General features: G+C 37.5%; 1 protein-coding gene across 2 annotated transcripts in view; it reads right to left on the reverse strand.

Moving 5' to 3' along the window:
* Positions 1-605: 605 nt before the first annotated feature.
* The window catches only part of rmnd1 (required for meiotic nuclear division 1 homolog), a 58617-nt gene continuing 34384 nt past the window's right edge, over positions 606-24838 (reverse strand). For both annotated transcript variants that reach the window (XM_028797699.2, XM_028797698.2), the window contains 4 exons: positions 22106-22182; positions 6001-6121; positions 3452-3568; positions 606-986 (listed from right to left, as the gene is read on the reverse strand). In XM_028797699.2, coding sequence (XP_028653532.1) covers positions 954-986; positions 3452-3568; positions 6001-6121; positions 22106-22182 — 348 coding nt within the window. In that variant the 3' untranslated portion in view covers positions 606-953. The remainder of the gene's footprint in view (positions 987-3451; positions 3569-6000; positions 6122-22105; positions 22183-24838) is intronic.

Genomic DNA, 24838 nt, shown 5'->3' on the forward strand with positions numbered 1-24838 from the left:
CTTTGAGGATGTAGGAAAAGGCTTGTCAAATTCTTCCTTCCTGGATTACAAAAGTGGAAGCTAAATGCCATAACCGTACCCACTGGGAAAAGGTCTATTTGCTGAATACAGGTGTACATGATGCTAAAAAATAAGGACACTGTGATCTCAATGTGCATATTTCGGTAAAATGCCTAACTAAAAAGGCAAGAAATCTGTTAAACAATCAGCAGTATGCACAGCTGAATTTTAAGCCAGTATTACCCAAGATGATTCAAGCATGTCAAATTTTCCCTCAGTAAAGTCCAGTAAGACAATACTATGAACTTTTATGAAATTATTACTTACTATATGGCTGACACCTTTATCCAAGGCAACTTACAACATTTGAGAAAGACAAGTGGTTGCATTTCTTATGTTTTTCGAATTGGAACACAGGCATGTGAAGTGACTTGCACATTGTCACACAGTGTCAGTAGCAGGATTTGAACCCACAAACTCAGAGTCTAAGTCCAAAGCCTGGTGACAGTCAATTACATATTTTTTTAACCCACTGTATCTAACACAGGGCAGTGGGTAACTGATGAATGCAAAAAAGAGTTTCAAGGAGACTGTACACAAAAAAATAACAATGATACAATATTTTATTAAAATGAAACTGTCACAGCAAACTACAATGGTTAAAACATGCATAAAAGCTGGTTATTGTTTACAGTGTCAAATGGGAGAAGACATTAATGCTGGATATTTCAATTACTTTGTGAAGCACCACAAAAGTCCAATGTGGTATAGAGCAGAGCATAGTTTTATCATAACTTCTTAATAAATAAATAATGATAACCTTACATTCTCGCAGATATTTTAGTCAGTTTTAGCAATACTTCAAGCCGTTTTAATTTCAAAGAACAAAGCATTTTATCTTAGATGTCTAATCTTCATAATCACAAAAGTTATACATACAGTAGTATCAAAGATCAGAAAAGTACTCTTGCCAGTTCAAACATCACCTGCAAAGACAAAATTTACTCATGTAAGTGTCAAATATTTGCCATTTTGAACAGTATCATTTAACTGTAATCTGTACAATAAAAGTAAACTGAAACCAAATACAACAGATACAACTTTAAATAAGAACAGTGTGATAAGGCAATCCCATTTAGCCAAAAATGCACTTTAATCAACCAACAAATAAAATAAAATGTAACAGTATTTAAGAGGGCATTATAAACAACGATGTGCACAAAAACACAAGACTGCTTTGAAGACAATGACATTGCTGCATCTAACTTTATGATTCTTTGAAAATCTGCACCTACAGTATGCTTTTAGAAAGGCTTGGTTTTATTTGCCATATACATGTTATTTTTAATCTCATTTGTTCTTTCAGTAACAAATAAAAAGGAAACTAAACAAAACATAAATTACAAAATACACACTGTGCCAAATGCCACAGATGAAAAAAAGACATAACGCAATATAGTGTAAAAAGGATGACATTCAATAGTCTTGGTGTTAAGCAGCAGTCCGATATGTTAACTGTCCTTGACAGATATGCTTAGTTGTAAAAAGCATTTTTTAAATCTTTGAAGTATTTTAATAATAATATATAAACATTTCATAAAACACACATAAGTTTTAAATCCTTATCTTTATAATTAATGGCTAATTAACACATCTTTTAATAAAAGTTAAGCTATATCTGGTATAAAATACATTTATAGAAATGATTTGCCTATTTATTGAAAATAATAAACCATAGTTATACAAAATGTGTAAATGAATAAAATCAACTATAGTCTTTTTCTAGCCATCCATTTTCTGGCCCTGCTTATTCCACTTTCAAGCATAAGACAGTGACACCACTTCGTTAAACTGACCACACTTGTATATACAACTACACTTACTTATGCAGAATCAGAATTCCATTACTAAATAACCTAACACTTATAGTTAGGATGCATGAGGAAAGCGGAGTATCTTGAGGGAACCCACAAGTATACCAAACTATAGGAATTACAGCACCAATTAGTTTTGTGGCAATTTAGGTATACAGAATCTGTGAATTCTGAAACTAAACAAACACAATAAAATAGAACATTATAATAAAAAGTACAATTTAAAAATTCAGAGTACCATGTTATTTTCCTCCCTAATATAGAGTTTCACAATGTGTATAAAGTATAAATTTCCCATAAAGTATAGCAGCTTATGCATCTAGTGTAGTTATGGAAAGGCTAGAAAAATTGTTAGCTATTCTAACAAAAAAATCATTGTTGTGAAATATATAGCAATATATTAATTATTGAACTTTCTGAGTATAAACAATTATCTGTCTATCTCTTTTCAAATCTTCTTGATCCAGTACAGGGTTGCAGGAACAAAAATCTATCATGACAGAATCAACTTTGGCATTAACTAGCCTTGGATAAGATATTAGTCAACTTCAGGGTGCACTCACACACATACAGTACGTTTCTAGGGCCAGCTTAGAGTTGCTAATTCCCTCAAACTTGCTTAATCCAATTCTAGATTGTGTGGGAAATCTGCTTGAAAGGGCAACCACTCATTGCAGTACACATGCAGACATACATCCACACTCACAGTGGTGCCACTTTACACCACCAATCCACCTACGATGACAGGGTTTGGAGATTTAGTAGGAGTACAGAGAGGAAAAACAATGGCAGATTTCGAAAGAACATGTAAACCTCACACAGACAATGACCGGGCAGGAAATTTAAACCTAGGATACTAGACCCTGAGAGGCAACAGCACTAAACACTGATGTATCAATTGTTTCACTTATAAAGAGACACTGAAAAAACTGAAACATTACACACACACAAAGAGTCTCCTACAATTCCTTGTAGCCATTTTTTATTAGCACAGGTTGATTACTTGTTTTAAGATACCCTTAAGTTTTGTTATTACAACATTAAATGCATAAAAAAACAATACATTTAAAAACAGTTGAGGTAAATAAGGCATTTTTAAAACTGGTAAGCGTTACCCTCCAACAACTAAAAATTAATGCTGGAAAGAAGATACACTCCCTACTATATAAGAAGGTCAAGATAGAGCACAAGCAGGGATTCAGCAAATCTCAGAAGGATCACCCATTAGTGAGAATTGCTATTAATCATTAGGAAAGTGAATTCAGAAGAGCACTAATGTATTAAATCGGCTGTATAATGGATAGGAAACATCAATACTCTTGCAAGTTAAAAGGAATTAGATGCAACAACAAATATAGAAGTGACATACTATGCATACAAACCAGCCATAATTTTCTTCTTTCCAGCCAGCTCATTTAAGATAAAATTGATTTATTGAATATCCCATACCGTAAGTTTCTGTCATTCTCACGGATTAAGGTTTTTAGCTTTCTACACAATTTTTACATATCTACTTTTGACAAGACCTGGTCATATGTGTATTCATACTACATACATTTCCTTACAGAAGAACTCACCTCAATAGTAATCAAAATTACAATCATCCACTCCAAACGAAGGCTGTGTTTTTCACTTAGGTGATTGCGCATGAGGTCAGTCAGCTCAGTGCAGTGCTGCAGTTTCTCATTAATCACCTAAAAACAGAAAAAACAGGAATGGCCTTAAAACAGAAAAAACAGGAATGGCCTACACATTTCTACTGCTGCTGCTTTGGCATTTGTCCTCAAGGCACTTGCTTGAAATCAGATGTTACTGCCTTTTTAAAAACATGACTTTAACAATATCTCAATTCAACTGCTGCAGTGACTGCACCCAATATTTATATTGATGGAAGCCCCTATAGGAATTGGTCTTACATGTTAAGGTAAGATCAACATTTTAAAGAATAAGTTGCTTTTTTTCTTCTAACTAGCAATATTTTGTAATTTAAGCAGTTGAAAAGTTAAAATTGGTGAAAAGAAACTGTATTTTTCAAAATCATTTATAAGTATGATTAAACCTAACCAATATTCACATAATAAATGAATGCAGTATTAAAAATGGTACTACAGCCTGGATAGCACTGTCACTGATTATTTTTAATTATGATTAAATTTAATTATGAATTTGGTATGTGACTTGTGCTTTACACCGTGACTAAATAATTTAAACTGGGTTTTTCAACAACAATCCATCCATCCATCCATCTATCCATCCATCCTCGGGTCACGGGGGCAGCAGCTTGAGCAGAGATGCACAGACTTCCCTCTCCCTGGCCACTCTTCTGGGGGAATTCCGAGGCGTTCCCAGGCCAGCCGAGAGACATAGTTTATCCAGCATGTCCTGGGTTTTCCCCGGGGCCTCCTCTCGGTTAGACGTGCCCGGAACACCTCACCAGGGAGGCACCCATTAGGCATCCTGATCAGATGCCGCAGCCACCTCATCTGAAACCTCTCGATGCAGAGGAGCAGTGGCTCTATTCTGAGCTCCTCCCGGATGACCAAGCTTCTCACCCGATCTTTAAGGGAAAACTCAAACACCCTGCAGAGGAAACTCATTTCAGCCGCATGTATTCGCGATCTCGTTCTTTTGGTCACTACCCATAGCTCATGACAATAGGTGAGGGTAGGAACGTAGATCGACTGGTAAATTGAGAGCTTTGCCTTTCGGCTCGGCTCCTTTTTCACCACGACAGACCGATGCAGAGCCCGCATCACTGCGGATGCTGCACCAATCCGCCTGTCGATCTCAGATTTTCAGCAACAAGAAAAGTTTAAATAATCCACATAAGTCAATGTTTCCTATCTGGTGAAACAGAATTTCCCAGTCTGCATTACTTTTTTCCTTTCTTTTTTAAGACACCCCACACACACTTTTACTTTGTGAATTACTATTTTTCATTCTTCAGGAATGTAACATTCAACATTTATTTTATAAAGCACCTTTCACAGAAATTCCCATTATAAAGTCGTTTACAAAGGACCAAGAATACAACACAAAATAACTACATAATAAATCGGAACAAAAATGCTGTATAAATTACAGTTTTATCATAAAGTGTGAAGTCTAATTTATAAAGACTGAATAAACCTGTCACAACTCTGTAAACACTTAAGTATGTGCCAAAGCCATAAATGAGTACACTATCCATTTAATCCAATAATCCATTCACTACTTTTTTCTATTTTATTTCCTCTTATTTTATTGTTGTTTTTTTTGTTTTAGTCTGAGATGAAAGCAGCCACAAAGTATAATACAAACAGTAATTTTGTACTTAAAGTAATTTTGACAGGAGTGTTGTCTGCTAGCAATGTGAACTAACAAATGCTTAGATTAAAACAAATTGTTTCAGTACACATAGCGTTTGGGGTTAAAAGTACAAACTCATGTATAGCAAAAATGTTCTGCAACATTCCTGTCGTTATTAATTATACCCTGCCTTTAGGCTTTTGTGAGTCTTCTCCTCTTTAAGTAACCCCTTTGGTTGGCTTCAGAATTTTAAAAAATACTTTCACATAGTATACTTCCTCCTCATTTTAAACAGATCTTATCTACTAAAAGGCCATCTTGTTAGCAGTGAAAGAGCTTGGCAAAATCAAGATACATTACATTGGGCAAGAAATCTAAAATGATGCCTTTCTTTGTTTTTTGCTGACAATTTAATTATAGCATGATAACCTCCAATAAGTTTTTAAGAGTTTAATAATATGCCTAGTAAACCTCAGTATAAACCAGCACACATAAATCAGCTTCACTCACGTATGCAGAAGGGATACAAAAGATTATAAAAAAAGGCTACTGTGATGATATCAACATGGTAGAACAAAAAAAAAATAGAATACCACCCTTATAAGGCACTACCAATAGTTAATAAAGTAGTTTTTAGAATTGATTTGTTGAAGACAAATAATGCAAGTTTCAGCTTTGGGTTTACTTGCAACAAAAAATACTTTACATTGTGTAAAATTGTAAGACCCCCTTAACTGAAAATGAAACTTAGTTTCAACCACCCACATTTGGGGGCTTTAGCCACAATTCTGGCATTGTGATATATTTTTTTTACCCATTTCCAGAAGAGAATCCCCACCTTGACTCTGCGGTTGAGACTGAGAAACTGGTACGTTTTGTCATAGAGATGCTCCAAATTCTCCCTATCCCAGTAGAAATCTGGAGTCATCAGTAGGTCAGAGCTCAAGTTAATTCGATGTCTAGAAAAAAAAGGACAACTTTTAAAAATAATAATCATTAACACCTTTAACTAATACACATTGTAGCAATCTCTCTTTTTTAAACATTAGGTGACATAAATATACAAACAAAACATTTCTCTAGTGTACATTATTCAAAAATGCCTTTATAAGGCAATTCACATTATAGGACAAAATTAATGCTTTGCATTCACAAGAATTAAGTCCATCCATTCATTTCCTATCTTACTTATTCAGTTTGGAAACATGGGAGCCAAAGTCTGTAATAGCAGCACTGGGCAGATAGCAGGAACCAACACCCAACAGGGTGCCAGCCCATTGCAACACTGATTTACACACTCATACCAGGCCAATTCAGAGTTGCCAATTAACCTGACTTTACTTCTTGGTAATGTGGGAGGAGACTAATGCAGACATGTAGGGAAGCAAAGAGGAAAATCAACGGAGACAGTTCCCAGATCAGGATTTGAATCCAGGATTTTGTATCAGTCAATAACCACTGTTTCTCCACATCAGGCACAGTAATAACAACAATGAGGACACAATTGAAGAGACCTGTTTTACATTTACTGTTTCTTATATGAATAGGTCAGATTATTTGATAAACTCAGTTGCTGATATTCTATAGATTCAAATAAGGTAAAACAGGCCAAACTTGCAACACAGTCCATCAATTTCAACAGACAACTTTTTTCTCCGTGGAGTAAAGCAGCTTCATGTGATCAGAGTGCACTTTAAAAACATGCCTAAAACAAATATTTTCAAAAGCTAATATAAATGGATATGGAAATACACTAATTAATTATTCTTTCCTAGAAGGACTTTACAGAATGAAAGTACTGTTACAGCCAGCCACAAAATAATGTGTTTCAGTCAATGGCTACAGTTGAATAAACCAGCTAGGGAGGTTTCTTTCTTAATATTTTAATGATTAAAAAACTAATTTTACTAATAAGAAGTATTGGAACAAATAGTTTTGGCACCACACAGATTAATGATATTAATCAACTGTAAGCACAAATAAAAAAAATATTCAAACCCGTATTTCCAATCCTAGATCACACTTCATTACAGACCAGGCACAGACCAAGACAGAAGTGTGTGTCCACTCACTGAGACACACTTGTCAGCCTATAAGCTTTCAAGAAGAAACTGAGAAAAACACACAGAAAAAAAATCCACACAGAATGTAACCAACTTGAAAGTCAATCCAAGATCTAAGTGCTCTGGGATGGCAACATTAACAAGTGCTCACTTGAACTTCAACAGAATTTGTGCCATAGGAACAATTTCATTGTAAGTCATTGTAATTACTTTTACATTCACTTGCTTAGCAGACGATTTTATCCAAGGCAACTTACACAAGATCTCATAATCAAATCTTTTGTAACAACAATAACAAAAACCTCAAGTTATTTAATGACATGACAGAGGTAAATTCTGAAAGCAATAATTAGGTACATATTCCATATGAGAAGCAAAATAAAGTAAATCTGTACATTTTTTTTCTAGCCATGCCAAAAGACTGCATTGACTGCATTAGTTTCTTTTGTCAGCACAGAAAATCAAAGTTATTGTAGAGTCAGACTACTCTGTGCTTCTAGCCATGCACAATGAGGGGAATGACAAATCAAGGCCAACAATGGCTATGGCTAGCAATGGTTAAGGAATTAGAGCAGTGGAAAAAAAAAAGAGGCTGATCGTTCATGGGCTCCCCCCTGACTTATTGTCATGGAAACAATGGATAAGCTCTTTGAAAGAAGTCTCTCTGCTGGAATTGTCTACTGCTTGAATTAACGGCGCCAAGGCCACTCTACTGCAAATTTGGGAAAATGCTATCGCCACAGCGTCTGTCTGTGCTGTTTACTTGTGTTAAGACAAACCAGAAAGCTAAAGGGACTGGAAAGGCATACTTTTTTAATGCCCATACAAGGATTTCCTAACATTCTTAAAAAATGTGCACTGATTTTGGGCAAATGAAGAAAGAGACAAATGAAATGTTTTATTTTCATAAAAGCTTGAGACTCATAAAATTGTCTTAAAAAATATTTCAGTATGTGAAAAGAAAAATCAACTTTTCCAGATAAAAATGCAAAATACTATATGATATAGAAAGCTATATTGAATATTTTTTTCCTACATCACATTAACTATTCACCTAGGGGAAAAAACCTTTTAATTTATTTCATATAATTTCAGGCAATACTAGTAAAAAGAAACATATGTTATTTCGTAATAAAAACTCTCTTGAGCCTTAAAAAGTATTTTTTCCCAAACTAAAACTTTTTGAAAATATTGATCAAATTAGTATTTCCCAATTCCAAATACCCAACACTTAGCTTCAAACAAAAGGGTAATAAAGTCTCCCAAAATAACATTGACCTGAAGGGAATACTGTAGTACTAAGCACTGTAAGATGTACACTGAAACAACTTATAGTAAATTTGAACATAATGTAAAGTGTTATCAAATGTAGAAATAAAAAAACCAAAATAAATAACTGTCCATATTCTATCTCCTATACTATGTAAAATGAACATATAAAATTAATGCAAACAATTTCCAACACAGTATTTATTTTATCAACTGGCTATCCAGCCATCCATTTTCCCAACTTTGAAAATGTATTTTTGCAGGATATCCCTGTTTCTCTTTAAAACTGTTACAGTGACAACTTGAATTTTGTTAATAAAACAGACAATAACTTGTTTCCATTGTGGAAGATGACCTGGACACAGACAGGCGGACACCGTAGGTACAAAACTCAACACACGTTTATTCATATTTAACTATTATTTACAGTGCACACAACCCACTTTTACCCCAAAGTCCAGGCCACCTCCACTCCTCTCCTTCCAAGCTCTGTCTCTCTTCCTCCCGACTCAAGCCATCAAATGGAGAGAGGCAGCCCCTTTTATACACACCCGGACGTGCTCCAGGTGCCTTCCGATTAGCCTCCCGGGTGTGGTGGTTACCATGGGCCCCTATAGGGTTGAGCTTCTAAGCTCTGTTCCCGTGGACCCCAAAGCCACCAGGGCGGTCACCCCCTCATAGTCTGAAGGAGGCGCAATCCCTCCTCCGGTCCTTCCGGGCATTCTGGCTGAGTGCCACCCCCAGCCGCTTGCCACACCATATATATACAGGGGTGGGTAAAGGTAGGTTTATAGTTGTTCGTATGCAAAAAGACATGCAGGTTATGATTATTACAATAGCTTTATTAACTTAATAGCTTTATTAACTCAAAAGAATGTAACAATGGCAAAGTGCACTTAGGTACAATCTCGTTAAGTGCTCAAATTGACAGTCTTCATTATTTACACATCTGTGTAGTCAACTTGCTAGACTCAAGCATACTTTAATAATGAGAAGAAAACAAAGAAGATTACAAATAACACAAATAAATAATAGTATCTGCGTTTTGTGTACTCAAAACTGTAAACCTAATTTTGCCCACCCCCTGTATGTATGTTTGTATATTATATACACTATATATATTGTGGAAAGCATACCCCCGGACACAGACAGACAGACACCAGAATGTCCAAAACAAACGTCTTTATTCTCCTTTACAGCACCACAATGCCTTCATCCATCAACTCTCTTCCTTTCTCTCTTTCTCCTCTTCTTCTTCTTTCTCTTTTTACCTCCACTCCCCTCCTCACAAGCTCCGTCTCCTTCCTCCCAATTCCGGATCGTCTACTGGAGGGAGGTGGCCCCTTTTATACTGACCTGGATGAGCTCCATGTGCTCCCCCTGACGACACGTCCTGGTGTGGCGGAAGTGTCAAGAGAGCCCCTGGAAGCACTCCGGGTGCCCCTGGGAATTCTTCCGGCAGGACTTCCTGGAGTGGCGGAAGTGCTGCCATCCAGGACTTTATAACCGTCTGGGAGCCCCGTGGCGGTGTCCACGTCCTCCGGTAGGGATGAGCATCCCAGCTCCGGTCCAGTGGCCCATAAGCAGACCCAGGCGGCTGCACCCTCGTGGCCCAGGGGAGGTATTGTCCCTCTCGGGGACTGTCCAGGCATCCTGGCTGGGTAGGGTCCCCAGCCGTCTGGGACAATATATATTGTAACAAAAGACGCTATATGGCTATATGGTCGGCTTAGTGACTCGACACAGATGGACACGGAGGCACGTGTAAAATAAATAAACTTTTATTTTTCTTCACCTGTGGGGCACGTCTTCCCCGTAATCCCCACAGACACAACACTGTCCCAAATGCACAAACACCAAATTAAACACACTGCAAAGTACTCTTTTTCTCCTCCACCACTCCTCCCAGGCAACCTCGTCCTCCTCCTCCTCCCAATTCTGGCTCCCAGAGTGGTGGCTGCTGGCCCCTTTTGTAGTTCACCTGTTTGCCAAGTTCCAGCTGCACTTCCGGGTGTGATGAAAACACTGCCCATAAGGGCTCGGGAGTTCCAGCTGCAGCACCCCCTGGTGGTGCCTGCAGGACCCAACAGGGCTGCCCTCAACTCCAATTCAAAGACAAACCAGTGAGACCAAAGGACAGCTGCTGTACAGGCTTTTAAATGATTGATGGCCAGCGCGACAAGCAGAACATGCAGTTCAGCAGCAGGAGCAGAAAGACAGCAGCTGATCCGTCCGCATCTCCTTAGCATGTGTTCAGCCCCCCGCATCCCCACCCCCTTCACAACGCGAGTGGAAGAGACGCGAAGTGGCAGGCGCTTAGTGCGCCCTGGATGGGGGTGGGGTAAGCGAGCGAAGCAAGGACAGCTGCTGTCCAGGCTTTGAAATGATCGACATGCAGCATGAGAAGCAGAACACGCAGCACGGCAGGAGGAGCAGTAAGCAAGCAGGTGATCCATCCGTGCGTTCAGCTGCCCCACTTTACAATGCGATATGTATATATATCGAACAATATATTTGATCTCTTTTTGCTGTTTCATTATTTCACCATGTAATAATTTCCATTTGTTTGTGCTAATGCGATCTTTACTATAATTTTTTTGAGACTTTCGAATTTCATTATTTTCATTATCTCTAACCTGCTCTGCATGTGTATCGCGCCAATGTTTTTCAATTCTTTACGACGTTCTACTTTGTCATTTACTCTTTGTCTTTTATTTCCAGCCCCGGGCATGGTTAAATCTTTTGGCACAAAGTCTCGTCTTACGGAACTTGAAAGTATCTCTCTGAAAAAGTCACTTCTCATACCAGGATTTTTTTATTATAACAGAGAAATATTATAAGACACTAGAGGTCGCTGTTGCCTCTTTCAACTCAACAGACAGACACATTGAAAACAGGGTAAAATCACCAGAAAGCACCTCTGCTACCATAAACAGGCAAGTAACAATAATAATAACAACAATAATTACACTATAAAGTACACAAATCTCTCCTCCGCTCCTTCCAGCAAGCTCTGTCCTACTACCTCCCAACTCCGGTTCACTTGTTGGGTCTCCAGTAGTCCTTTATATAGTCCGTAACCTTGGAGTGCTTCTCCTCTTCCATTCACGTGACTTGCCGGCACTTCAGGGTCAGATGGAGAATTTGCTTTTTCTTCGGCCCAGAAGTACTTCAGGGCTTCTGTCCACGTGACTTGGGAGTAATTCCGGGTTATATGGAAAGTAAAGATTCCCAGTTCTCCCTGCAGCGTCTCTTGGCAGCACCCATGGTACCCAGCAGGGCTGTGATGCCGAACTACAGGTCCCATGATGCCCTGCGGGAATCTGGGGCACCGCTATGCTGCAGGGAACTCACCATTTGGCGTCTTGGGGGAGGCAGTGTCCCACAGTAGGTGCCTTCCCCATCCTTCTCTTCTTTGGGAGTCCCGGCCGGGTTGAGCAGCTGGCAGCCCAGGCACAAGTTTATTAAGTGGGAAGCGCTTTCCTATCGTTCCCCACAGGAGCACAGTACAATAAAGCACTTCACAACACACAGTACTTTCTTTGCATTCTTCTTCTTCTATTTCTCTCTCTGTCTTTCTTTCTCCCATTTGCCTCCACTCCTTCTCTGGCAAGCGTCGTCCTTTCCCTCCTGACTATGGGTCCCAGAATGAGGGCAGGTGGCTAATTTTATGCTGCACCAGGGTGTACTCCAGGTTGCTTGTTAGGGAGGTCTGTAATCACTCACAGGTGTGGCAGAAACCTGGCATAATAGGGCTCAGCAGCCTCTGCAGCTTCCCCTGGAGGCACCTATAAAAAAATCCTGTGTGATGAGACTTTGGCCTTGAGATTTTTTCAACTTACGCCCTCCTCTCAAACATTTTCAAACAAGACTACGGTCCTCTCACCTCTCATTCGTGTGAATGCTTTTGTCAGACACACTTCCTGCGCTCTCAGCTGTTATAAATTTTAACGTTTTCCTCACTTTAAGTTCCCAATTGAGAAAGACGTATTATGTCCAAATCTTATTGAAGAATTTCATCAAGAAGGGTTATCAACAGAAAAAAAGAGTTACCGAGCAATTCTAGCACCGAGAAACAAGGAACTCAAACGAATTAACACCAAAAATATTGATCGGTTACCTGTACACTGCAAATTGGTTAAATGCATCCAAAAATGTCGATAGGTTACACGGCAAATTGGTTAAATGCGTATCAATAGACTATGCTGAAACTGTTGGTGGTGATCGTGCGGAAGATGAAAACAACTTATAATATCCAGAAGAATATCTACAACCATTAACACCGTCTGGTGTTCCAACGCACAAATTACTGTAGAAAGAAGGATGTATCCAAGAAAGGTAATGTAGTAAATCTTCCGCGGATAACATTAGGGAACAAAGGAGAGCTTGATTTTAATTCGTATTAAAATGTTAACAGTTTCCCATTAGAATAGCTTTTGCAAAGACAATTAACAAATCTCAGAGCCAAACATTCGAAAAAGTCTTTTTATTTAATAGAGAGAAAGAAATGAAATTCAATCACAGGCAGTTGAACGTTGCGTTGATGCATATGTAACAATTACCATGAAAATAAAAATCAGTTTAAATTGTACATCCGCATCCCCATACGCGAGCGGCAGAACCACAAAGAGGCTAGCGCGTAGCGCAGGCCTGGGGGTTGGCGAGTGAAGCTAGCAGGGGGCAAAGCCCCCCAGTGTATATAGCTCCAACTGTATGGCACAGCACAGAACGCTTGTGATTAGTAATGTTTTAAAGCTGATTCAATATCATCTGAAATAAGTTAGAATTACAGCCAAATGATATCTGTTAAAACAGTGAGATAAAGAGTGGATAGTTGCCTTGAACCACAGACAAACATGACATTGTTTTGTCATCAGGGCATGAAAGCAGATTTGTCTTATTGCTTACCAGACCTGTAAAAATGCACGTTTAATGTTTTAAAGACTGGTCTTATTTCATTACAAATTCACAAACAGAAATAACTCGTTATTTATGCTTTACTAGGGGGCTCTACCCCCTGCTCGCTTCGCTCGCCAACCCCTGTGTTTGGTTAATCCATCCATCCATCATCCAACCTGTTATATCCTAACTACAGGGTCACTGGGGTCTGCTGGAGCCAATCCCAGCCAACACAGGGCGCAAGGCAGGAAACAAACCCCGGGCAGGGTGCTAGCCCATCGTAGGGCTCGCACACACACACCAAGCACACACTAGGGACAATTTAGAAATGTCAATCCACCCAACCTGCATGTCTTTGGACTGTGGGAAGAAGCACCTGGAGGAAAGCCACGCAGACACGGGGAGAACATGCACACTCCACCCAGGGAGGACCAGGGAAGCAGGTCTCCTAACTGCGAGGCAGCAGCGCTACCCACTGCGCCACCGTGCCACTGTTTGGTTAATCGAATATACAATTTTAAAAGCTTTTTTTTTCTTTGGAATTGTTTCAGTTTCATTAGTTGCACTTTTTACTTTAAAGGTTTATTAAAAACAATATTCGGAATTACCTTTTCTTCAAGATCGCATAGAATTTTGAATCTGTTTTTGGAGATATATTGTGACAACGCAACATATAATTGCCCATGAGTGAATATTGTTTCTGTTTCTCTAATAAATAATCCGACGTTTTCTAATGGTTGTCCCTGTGATTTGTTAATTGTCATAGCAAAAGCTATTCTCACGGTAAACTGTAAACATTTTAATACGAATGGCATATCACGATCTCCTTTGGTGTCTAATGTTATTCGCGGAATATGTACATCACCTTTCTTGTCGCCTGTTAAAATTTGCATCGTTTCTCTGTCATCATAAATATACACCTGACCGAATTGTGTATTCTTTGAAATTAAACTTGTCGTTGCTTTAACTGTTGTGGGACGACCTTGCTTTGTCCTGCTATTTTTTCAATTACACCTGGCTCTGATGATTAATTACCTTTTGTTTGCGCTAATGAGATCTGTACTATCTTTTTTTTTTGATACTGTAGCGACTGACGTAATAAAGTGTCACAAAAGTTTTACTTGAACAATCGCCAACTTCGTAACCCCAAACACAACTGTCTAGCACCCTCTTCGTCCCCTCCTCCCCCAGGTATCGCCTCCCCCTTACCGCATCAATCAGTACCCTGCTATCAGTCTTCCGTGCTGTACTCTGCCCCCTCAATCGGACCTATCAGTCACTTAAAACAAAAAAGGCTTCAATCTGCTGGCGAGCTGCCTGTTCTGCTTGTCGCATGTCATTGTTTTAAGAGCTGGGAGCACATGATGCGTGTCTGCCAAAAGCAATCCAACAACTGCTTAGTTAGATGTCTGTGGACTTGTTTTAAATGATGGCTCACTGACTTATCTCGTGTGACGTTGTAAAAACAATAATTGTCCTTTATTTCTGGCCCGGGTGTGGTTAAATCGCTTTCTTGCAGGACGTATAACGCTGCTCCCGTTTATGAAGTTCTAATCTTTTAATTCTGAGCCCTACTGGACGTGCTTTGTTTTCAATTCCACTTGTTCCGGGCTGATTATCACTTTCCTTATTTTCTAAATTTGCACCTAAATTGTGTTTTTATTTTTAGCATTTTTTTCTCTCCACCACTTTTGGGTCTCTTTTCTCCGCGCTTTTCTTTCTTCTTCGTTTAGTCGTCGATGTTTCATTTCTACCCTATTCATTTCATTTCTACCGTATTGACCTTATACACTTTATATGCACTGAGAGCCATGGAGCTGTGTGTGCTGTGTGACTGCCTTTACACTACTGATTTTTTTTTCTGCCCGTGGTCTTATCTTGTAAGTAGGGCGTGTCTTGCACCGTGGCAAGTCTCTTTTTTCTCGCGGGTCTTTAAAATGTCTTCCGAGAGGATCACGTATCGTAGCCTTGCTTTTGCTTTGCTTTCCAGGATTTCCTTTTATAATAGAGAGATATATTTGATTAATGTGTCCAAAAAGGTGACCTGAGCTATACGGCAGCAGTGCCAACCACTGCACCACCATTTCTCCATTAGATCAAAGAAGAAAAAACACAGTCAAGAGATGCGCAATCATAGATTTTATCAAAACAAAGTGGAAATGCCAAAATTGTAGTCAAAAGTCAGAAAAAATATGTAGGTCTTTTAAAGGCAGAAAATTAAAGTGGCATGTCATGACTGAAGCCGCTGGCTCGTCCTATTTTTTGAAGTCAAGCTGAAGGCTCTCTAAACTGTCTTTGCTGGTTCTAAGTACTTTTTATTCCATCAAAAAGACAGAATTGTCTTGTAAACAGTAATAAATCTTTTGTTATTATTTTTATTTCATAAAGTCTCCTCTGTTTGGTGTGTCAGGCTTCTTCAAGGTTTGTTTTCACTGTCGCTGGGCCACGTGGCTAATTATTATGCATGGATAGAGCATGCGCCTACTTCTTTTATGTTGACGTGGAACTCAAAGATCGACCTGCACATCTGGCTACAAGGATGGATGACTTGTCCCACAGAGTCTGCAATGCAAACAATCAGCATTATATACCTGGGGGGCAGTCCCATCATCATTGCCAATTACAGCTCTGGAGGAAATTGCACTGTCCTTGCAAAGCATTATGGTGCACTTGAATAAAAAAAAAAAATTCTCCTAAAACAACCGAATTATCAGTAAATCGTTTGACAAACAAAGGCGAAAGCAAAAGCAGGAAATTCGCTGTGAATAATGCATTGGTGAAATTTGCTGTGAATACTGTAATGCTTTGGTGAAATTCGTGGTGAAATGATATGTTATCACTATCGAGCTGCCATGTTAGGAATTTCTGATACCGTAGATTTTATTTTTTAGAGATATCATTAAAGAAAAAGGCCTTGGCCTTGTTCTATAGGACTGCAGTGTCTGATGTTTTTCATTCCAGCCAATTTCTTGAATTTAAGCTAATTACAACTGCTGCTAGCACAGAATTGTTTGGGGCTTAATTTTAGTCAAAAAGATTCAACAGCCCTTTATTGCTTCTTTAACTGTAAATTCTAAAACTGATATATTAACAGTTTTAATTTCTTCCTGTCTGCTAAACAAGCTTTCACATTGGTTCTATTTACAACCCTGTGTATTCCTCACAAACTGACTTTCAATTGAAGCATTTGGAAGGAAGACAAAAACAAGTGAAGGACCAATAAATACTAATCTGTTTGGTCTACAATGGTATGATGGCATACTTTTGGTCTACAAAAGTATGATGGCATACTCAGAAAAAACAAAATCTCAGAAAAACCTGACAAGGCAGAGCAAGAGTGCTAATAAAGCTTAGAATTAAATAATTACTTTTATTAATAGCAGGAACTAACTTCTAATGTGAAAATTGTTTGGAGCCAGTTGACACTCCAGTTGTCCAGTACTGAGATTGGAAACCCCTGGTACAGAAGGAATAACTTCAACCTCTTAAAAATAATGATGGTAAGATTCTTTACTTTAAACCTGTGCAAGGTATCGGGTTTGAGTTTTACAGGAAGTGATTTGCCATCTAACAATTGTTTTTATAACTAGAAGGACCATGAAACAGGACACAGGAGGCAAGATATAGCAAGGAGCATTTCACTTGTTGCAGGTTGGTCTGACCAAATGTGTTTATATCTATGTATGGCTTATGGATGATACTTCAGATTTCAAAAATTTGAATGTTATGCTTATCTTATCTTGTATAGCATAAAGCTAAAAAGTGTGAAAAGTGTGGAAATGAATTTGGTGAGTATGTAGATGGTAAAAACACACACAAGCAACTCCAATTTGGGTAACTTATGTAAAGAATACAGATTTAGGGTTGATGCAGAAGTGTCTGTTTATAACCGCATTCATGCATTAATTTTTGCACTACATTTTAGAGTGCAAGCACCTGTGCCATTTTATTAACCACCATTGCTAAGGACACTTTAAATATTTTTGGTATATGGCCAAGCATATGTTACTTGGTCTTGAGCAACCTTGACGGCTAAAAGTTAAATTAAAAGTTCTGGGTACAGGAAAAACATTAAAAGTTCATTTAAGAAAAGATTGTGTTTTCCCAAAATATTGTGTATAAGGAAGTATTTTCTACTTAAATATGTTATTTAATTAAATAAGGAGTAATATAGGCATACAGGTATAAATACAACACTCATATAAACATACGAGTTACATATTTATATGGATGCATGCAAGCATATAAGTTATTTAACCTTTTTATCATCCCTCTTTTGCACTTACAACTGTAAGCGCTGTTCATCAATCCAATATTAGTACCTTCTTTGCACAGATGACAGGATGTGTAATTACAGCTAGTATTTACAGTATATAGCCTGCCTACCTCAACTTTCATTCCCTGGATGGAGATAGGAAGGACAGCCATGGTTTTCACAGAGTCCACCATTATATTTTTGCTTAGCTGAGCTGCACTGCAGATGGTTCAACTTGTACAATCAATAAAATCATTCACCTGGGTTCTGTGTTCTTTCTAATTTCCACCACTTATTCACCTTGTGATTGGACAGTCATCTGAAAACTTCTCCAAATGGCATGTCTCAGAACAACACATGAAAGGAACTACAGGAACTTAGAGGCACCTTTGTTGCTGAACACCCATTATAATTAGCTATTTAGCGTGAGAAATTCTCTAAAACATATTCAGGCACAATCATCAGTATTGATTTCAAAGAAAAAAATATTTTAATAACAGTTAAATTCAAATATATAAAACAACAAATTCTTAAAAATTGCCTCTAAACCCATTTGGACTATTATAATTATTATGGCTGAATGGTGTAGCTGAAAACCAATGGATGCTTTTAAATTAAAACTAGTCATTTAGCCCGTTACAATAACGGGCGCTAGAACAGTAGTGCATAAACATTAGTAGGAACAGTCTATATTAAATGGCAAGGGACTTTGACCTCATTCGTTTTGTTGGTCGTATTTTTCTTTCTTTCAGCCTTTCTTTTGTTGATGTTTACTTGCTGAGCTGACCGTTCTTCGTGGGCTGCCGCCGTGTATTGTGTGTCTTTAATTTTCTGTGACAGTAATACTGTCTTGTACGGCTCTATTCAATAAGGACGCGCACAAAAAGGCGAGCTTCAAAAGGGCGACCTCAATTGAGCGCGGCGAATAAAGGCGTTCGTAGATAATTTAGTTCAAATGGCTCTGGAATATGTGAAGAGCAACAAAGGTGCAGATCTTTATTTACGCGCACCTTTATTCGCTGCGCCCAATTGAGGTCGCCCTTTTGAGGCTCGCCTTTTTGTGCGCGCCCTTATTGAAGGATACCGTCTTGTACGTCCGCTGGCTTGTACGTCCGTAATATGCCTTTAATTTTCTCTGGCGGTAATACAGGCGTGCGCGTCGGTAATATGCCTTTAATCTCCTCTGACAGTAATACTGGCTTGTATGTGGCTGTAATATGCGTCACTGTATTGTGTACCTTTAATTTCCTCTCGCAGGAATTGTTAATTTCCGTAAAACGCCTCTAACTTTCTCTGACAGTAATATCGCGCATCGCACTGTGCCCCGCGCATGCGCACTTCACCAGAAGACACCCACACACGGACACCTGGACGCACATAGGGATTTTATATATATAGATAAATTGCAATAGAAAACAAAAATACTCAAAGTTCAAATTTGCAAGCAACCTTGAATAGGGCTGTGAAACTTCTGAAAACTATAATGATGTATTTGAAAACTCAAGAAGTGTTGGACAGGAGCCAATGTATTCTCAGATCCAATAAAGCAAAAACGTATGTTACATAAGCTAAGATTTCATTTCCAAGCACCTACCAATCATGGTGGGGATTGACACTTTAAATTTTTACAGACATCTCCTATATGCTTTAAGGTTTGTATTTCAATTTTCTTAAGATTGTAATAACTATTATTTATAAAGATTCTTGTTTTGGAATTGTCTGTTCAAGCCAGAGGTTGATGGTAATCCTTTCTCTTGTATATTTTGGTACTATATTAAGCATTTTGAACTTTTATAGCTACCTTCCCATTTCTGGGGCTGCTAAGTACTAACTTGGGCTGATTGTCTAGGGTAAGAACTCATCTGGGAAGGACAGTGTAGGTTTTGGCTTGATGTGAGGGGCTTGTTGTAGGCCGCACATCCCATTTCACCATGTTTGAAATTCCATCTTATGACAAGATGTGTGCAATTGACTTGGCGCGTTCAGAATATGTATGTGATGAAAGATGTCCTTATCCAAGATGACTTACAAAGTCAATATTTATATAATAACACAGAAGTGAAGAAATAAATCAGTGGTCAATTGACTATACTTTAAGTGGCTTGATGGCATTAACCATATATACCATAACATACCAAATATGCATTACAGCTCTCCACACCACCTAATAGACTAAATGGACATGTGAGTACACACTTAAAATGCACAGCAAATCAGAAAGGTCCCGAGTATCATGAAGCTATGCAGTGTTTTTTATATTCTGTAGTGTTTATATTTTATATTTATACTTTTACCTAAAGTGATTTACAAATCAGTGGTTTCCATATTTGAAGTTGGTGCCGTCTTGAAGCTCATGCAGCAGTTTAGAGATGGGCAGACTTGTGATGTGAAGGGCAAGGCTTTGATCACCAGGCCACACTACTTGCCAAACATACACAATCTAAATCTTTTCATGTTCATATGATCATGTTTTTCATAAATTGTCATGTTTCAGCCAAGTTTCCCACACTGACTGGGGTTTAAGAATCTCGTTTATGTGTTTTTTATTTGCTTTTAACATTAGCATTGTTGATTACTTAGTTTCTATGAGTCAGTATGTTCTGTTATGTTAATGTATTTTGTGGGTGGTCCCCCAAAATGTTGGGCCACCTGCCCATCACTGTCAAAGGACCGGAAAAAGCCCTATAAAAGCTAACAAAACCCCAAAGCCCTTATGATTCATTGAATGCGTTTGGAGATTAGTGAGTTCTCCTGTGCTTTTTGCTCTTTTGAGGAAACTGAATTTCTGGATTTTTGCGATCTTTTACATTGTCTGTTGATGACTCTTTGGGTTTTGCACTGGGACATTATTTGCTTTTCTGATTGTCTGTTTTGAAAGCATTACCTTCTGTTTCTTGTGCTCTCTGGAGTTTCACTGTTTTCGAGTGTTTCTTATAATAAATCTTTTTATTTATAAAGAAACAATGTTTGCACTTTTCCTGACTAGCTGGGATTTGATCCCCCTCCCCCATAATAATAATAATACTTAACATTTGTTTCTTTACATTTATATAGCACTTTTTCTTCCAGTTCAAAGTGTGTTAAATAGTTAGTGAGGAGCCATTTCAACCAAAACTAATGTGCAACACAGACCTTAATGGCAGCCATTTTTGCACCAGTACACACACCACATGGTACCTGTTAGGTGGTGAAGGGGTAACAGATAGTTAGCCAATTAATGACAGGTAATAATTAGGGGGCAGAATGACAAAGCTGTGGTGGGCAATTTAGCCTGGACATCGGGATACACCCTACTCTTTATGAAGAACCCCCACGGATCTTCAATGACCAGAGTCAAGACAGTCAGGACCTCAATTTTATTTCCTTTCTTATCTGAAGGATGGTACCATTTTTACAGCAGTGTCCCCATCGCTGCACTGGGGCATTGGGATCCACACACAAACCACAGGGTAAGTGCCTCCTGCTGGTCTCTCCAACACCTCATCCAGCAGTATCCCAAGCGTATCCTCCCATGCAGGTACTAGCCGGGTCTGAATAAGCTTAGCTTCAGGTGCATGACCTGTTCTGAAGTGCATGTGGTATGGCTGCTGGCTATATTTGGAGAAATACCACATTTGCTAACAAAATAACAGTGGTGGATTCACTAATTTGTAAATTGTACATATTTAAACAATTTCCACTAAATTTTATGCAATTCAGCAGTATATCTCTATTTTGTAAAAAATTATTTGAAGTATGTCATTAACCAAGACGTTGTAGTCTCTATTTATTCACATAAGAATAAAAGTTTGAAATTAATACATTGCCCCCTTGTTCACCAATAATGAAGCCATTATACTGAAATTAAATATGACCTTCAAATAAGAAAATTTTGACAAAACTGTAAAATATGAACATTTCTAATATGATAATATAGACAACCTAATACTGAACATAGTTTTTTAAACTGGTGTAAATAAAATGCAACATTAAAAAAGGGACAAAACACAGTGATCAATGCTTCTAGTATATATCCCCTAATTATGATAAATGCATTATAGCATTAAGTGAATAGTAATTCCACATAACATTCATAATAATGGTGTGTTTGAAAATATAAGTATTTTACTAACTGTATTAAACTTATTTCCATCATTTTTGTCACAAAGCTAAAAATTGTATCCACAATATGTATAATGAGACTAACATCAAATTTACTTTAATAACATTCAAAAATAAAGAGGGAGACAGGTAATGGTATAAATTTGGAGAAAAAGCATATTTATCAAAATTCTGAACCCACTAGAAAAGTAAAAAGAGTTTTTGCAGCCATATGAGCAAGTGGAGAACAGCTGAATATCTATCAAGCAGTAATTTGCAAGGTACAAAAAAACAGGTTGAGAATAACTGTAGGAAATGTTATACTATGCATAACTTATATAATTCATGGAAAAAGACATGCACTCTATTTTTGTTACCTTAATGCAAATAACTCTCCAATTTTTTGCATGACATCTGCACGAGACAACTTCAATTTTTGTCCTGATTTTAGCATCTACAGTATTTAAAAAGAAACTTTGTATGATAATCTTATTTGAAGAAAAAAATGTCTTTAAAAAGAAAAAAAAATAGAGGTATTATATATTGCATAACTGAACTGGAAGAGCTCAGACCCCCTATTCATATTCGTATTACAAATGAAATTAAAACACTAAAATTGCTCCTAAAAGGTAATTTCCAAGAATTCATTTACTTAGATACTTACTATAGTTGGCAGAAGTCATGACATCACATCAATAATTATTGACGTTGGTTTAACACGTGTACAAATGACTTTTGCCAAATATACTCTTAGCTAAAAGGTCACATATTTAAAAAATTTCAGCTTCAAATCAGTGTACTGTATAAGCATGAAACATATTTAAGGATGTGTATTACATTTTTCAAAAGGAAAAAAAACACATGAACTGTAAATTGTAACAAAATAAAAAACACATTTGTGCTTCTATTTTTGAACATATGTTTCACAAAATTTAAAAAGTTTCTGCAGTCATGCTTAACTTTTTAATAATCCTTTGCTTCAAAATGAGACAGTGTAATACAATACAAATAAAAAAGAATGTAATGTGTATAGTGATTTTCTTTGGATGAACACAATATCTAAGCGATTTACAAGTAGAGTTATTTTATTATCTTGTAGCAATTTACAATTGGGGCATTTAAGAATTACTGTAAATGTACAAATGAAATTAAAAAATGGAAAATGACAGTTGCCACATTTGTTTAAAAAAAAAAAATACTAACTCAAGCAAGTCGCAATAATAGCTTATTGATGTAGATCAATGTAATTTCTCATTTACACAATAAAAATTTCTCATTTACACTTTAAAAAACTATGCATGGAGTAATTAGTTTACAAAAAGGTAAAAACTATGTTGCTAATAAGCATGTTCCTTTAATTTGGGGGCATTTATTTTATTTTCTCTATTGAGTTAGTTTTATAAATGTTGTTTGGTACAAGATGGGCTTTAACTGCGGTAAACTGTTATAATCAGTCCTCTTGCAAATGAACATAGGGCTGATCACTCTTTTTTTAAGTGTCGCTTTCTCATTTGCAGTGTTTTTATTTAATGACAAGATGAAAATTGCCAGTTCTGAAGACTGCCACTTTCAATTGTAACCAGCATATTGCTATTGCAATGCACTTCAGCCCCTTTAAAAATTTCTGTTGTGTTCTATATGCTGCAAAAATGCAATCAGAGTCCTGCATGTGCCGATAGCCTTGAAAGTGCAAAAAAAGGGAATCCGATTTTCACAGGGCTCTGAATTTTTCACTACACCATCTCTTCAAGGATTTTCACTGTCAAAATATTTCAACAGCTCTCTTTTAACCATGTGAACCTAACCAAAATTCAATGGATAATTAGCTTCAACTGCTTTGAAACTTTATCAATAATCAAGACTATATTAGCTCAGCCCTGTAAATTATACAGTAAGTTTAAAACTTATTCTTACATTAGAGGTGCACCATGCCAAGATCAAAAAAAGAAACAATAAATCAGTCAGAATGGGTCACAAAGCCACTTCTAAAGACTTCGGTTAAAAAGCAGTTCAGTCAGGAGCGTTTTGAGACTATGGTTTATTCTTGCCAGAAGCTCCCATTTTTTTCAGTATCTCAAGTCACAGTTTCATCTAGAGATCTGCATGCCTCTCTCACAGAATAGTCAGAGTTCATGTCAACAACAAAGGAAACATTTGGGGAAAAATAGGATCCATGGCAGAGTATAAAGCCAGAAACCACTGCTTACTAACAAGAATATGAGTGTTTAGCTTGGGTTTAGTCAAGCATAAATGAAGGATCCTCAAGAGCTGGGGAATTATTTTTTACAAACAGAATCTAAACTTTTGGCCAACACTGGCTGTGTTAATATAGGAACAAATTTAACATCTTAGCCCAAAATAAGCATTATGATCACCTGGCAGGAGAAATATGTTTAAAGGAATTTGGAATGACAGAAAATTACCAGAATGTGGAATATATGAATAGGCATGGAAAGAATCATTAAGTAGATATTGTAGTCAAAAGTAACACTACAAAGTCCTCAAACTACAGTAGCTTGTTTTATACTAACATGCATCGTTTTTTTAAAGAAATGGATCTGATGGTTTGTTGCTAGAAGCTGTGTGCTGCTATGTAATGTAGCTGGGAAGAAATGACATACTGTAATACATTATATGACTTCAGTGTCATGTGACTGGAAACGGATATAACAATTGTAAACAACTTGGAGATGGCCATGCAAAATTGGCATAAAATGACAGCAACCACACTAAAATGAGAAACACAACAGTAGGAATGTAAATAAAAAACATTTAAATGTTTCACCAATTTGAAAGTATTTAGGAACAATTTAGGAAATAAAAAAAAGAAATGGTAGGCATGTTTTTCCAGCTCCTCACTCTCGTTACACCCCTTCCCAAAATCAAAATGTGCTTTACAGAGGCAACGATATTATAAGCCTGCGAATGCTTTTCATGTTGTTTCAGTACTTTGACTTTGTTGTGTAAAGTATTCTGAACCTTCACTTTCATAGTTGAGTGAATTAATGTCACTGTACTCAAGACCTTTGCCCACTGGGTACTGATGTCACTTCTCTTTTAAAAACATTTTAGCAGCACACATGAGAGTCACTTCATTTCAGAGTATGTTC

This window comes from Erpetoichthys calabaricus, chromosome 3 (genome assembly GCF_900747795.2).
Source record: "Erpetoichthys calabaricus chromosome 3, fErpCal1.3, whole genome shotgun sequence".
NCBI lineage: Eukaryota > Metazoa > Chordata > Cladistia > Polypteriformes > Polypteridae > Erpetoichthys > Erpetoichthys calabaricus.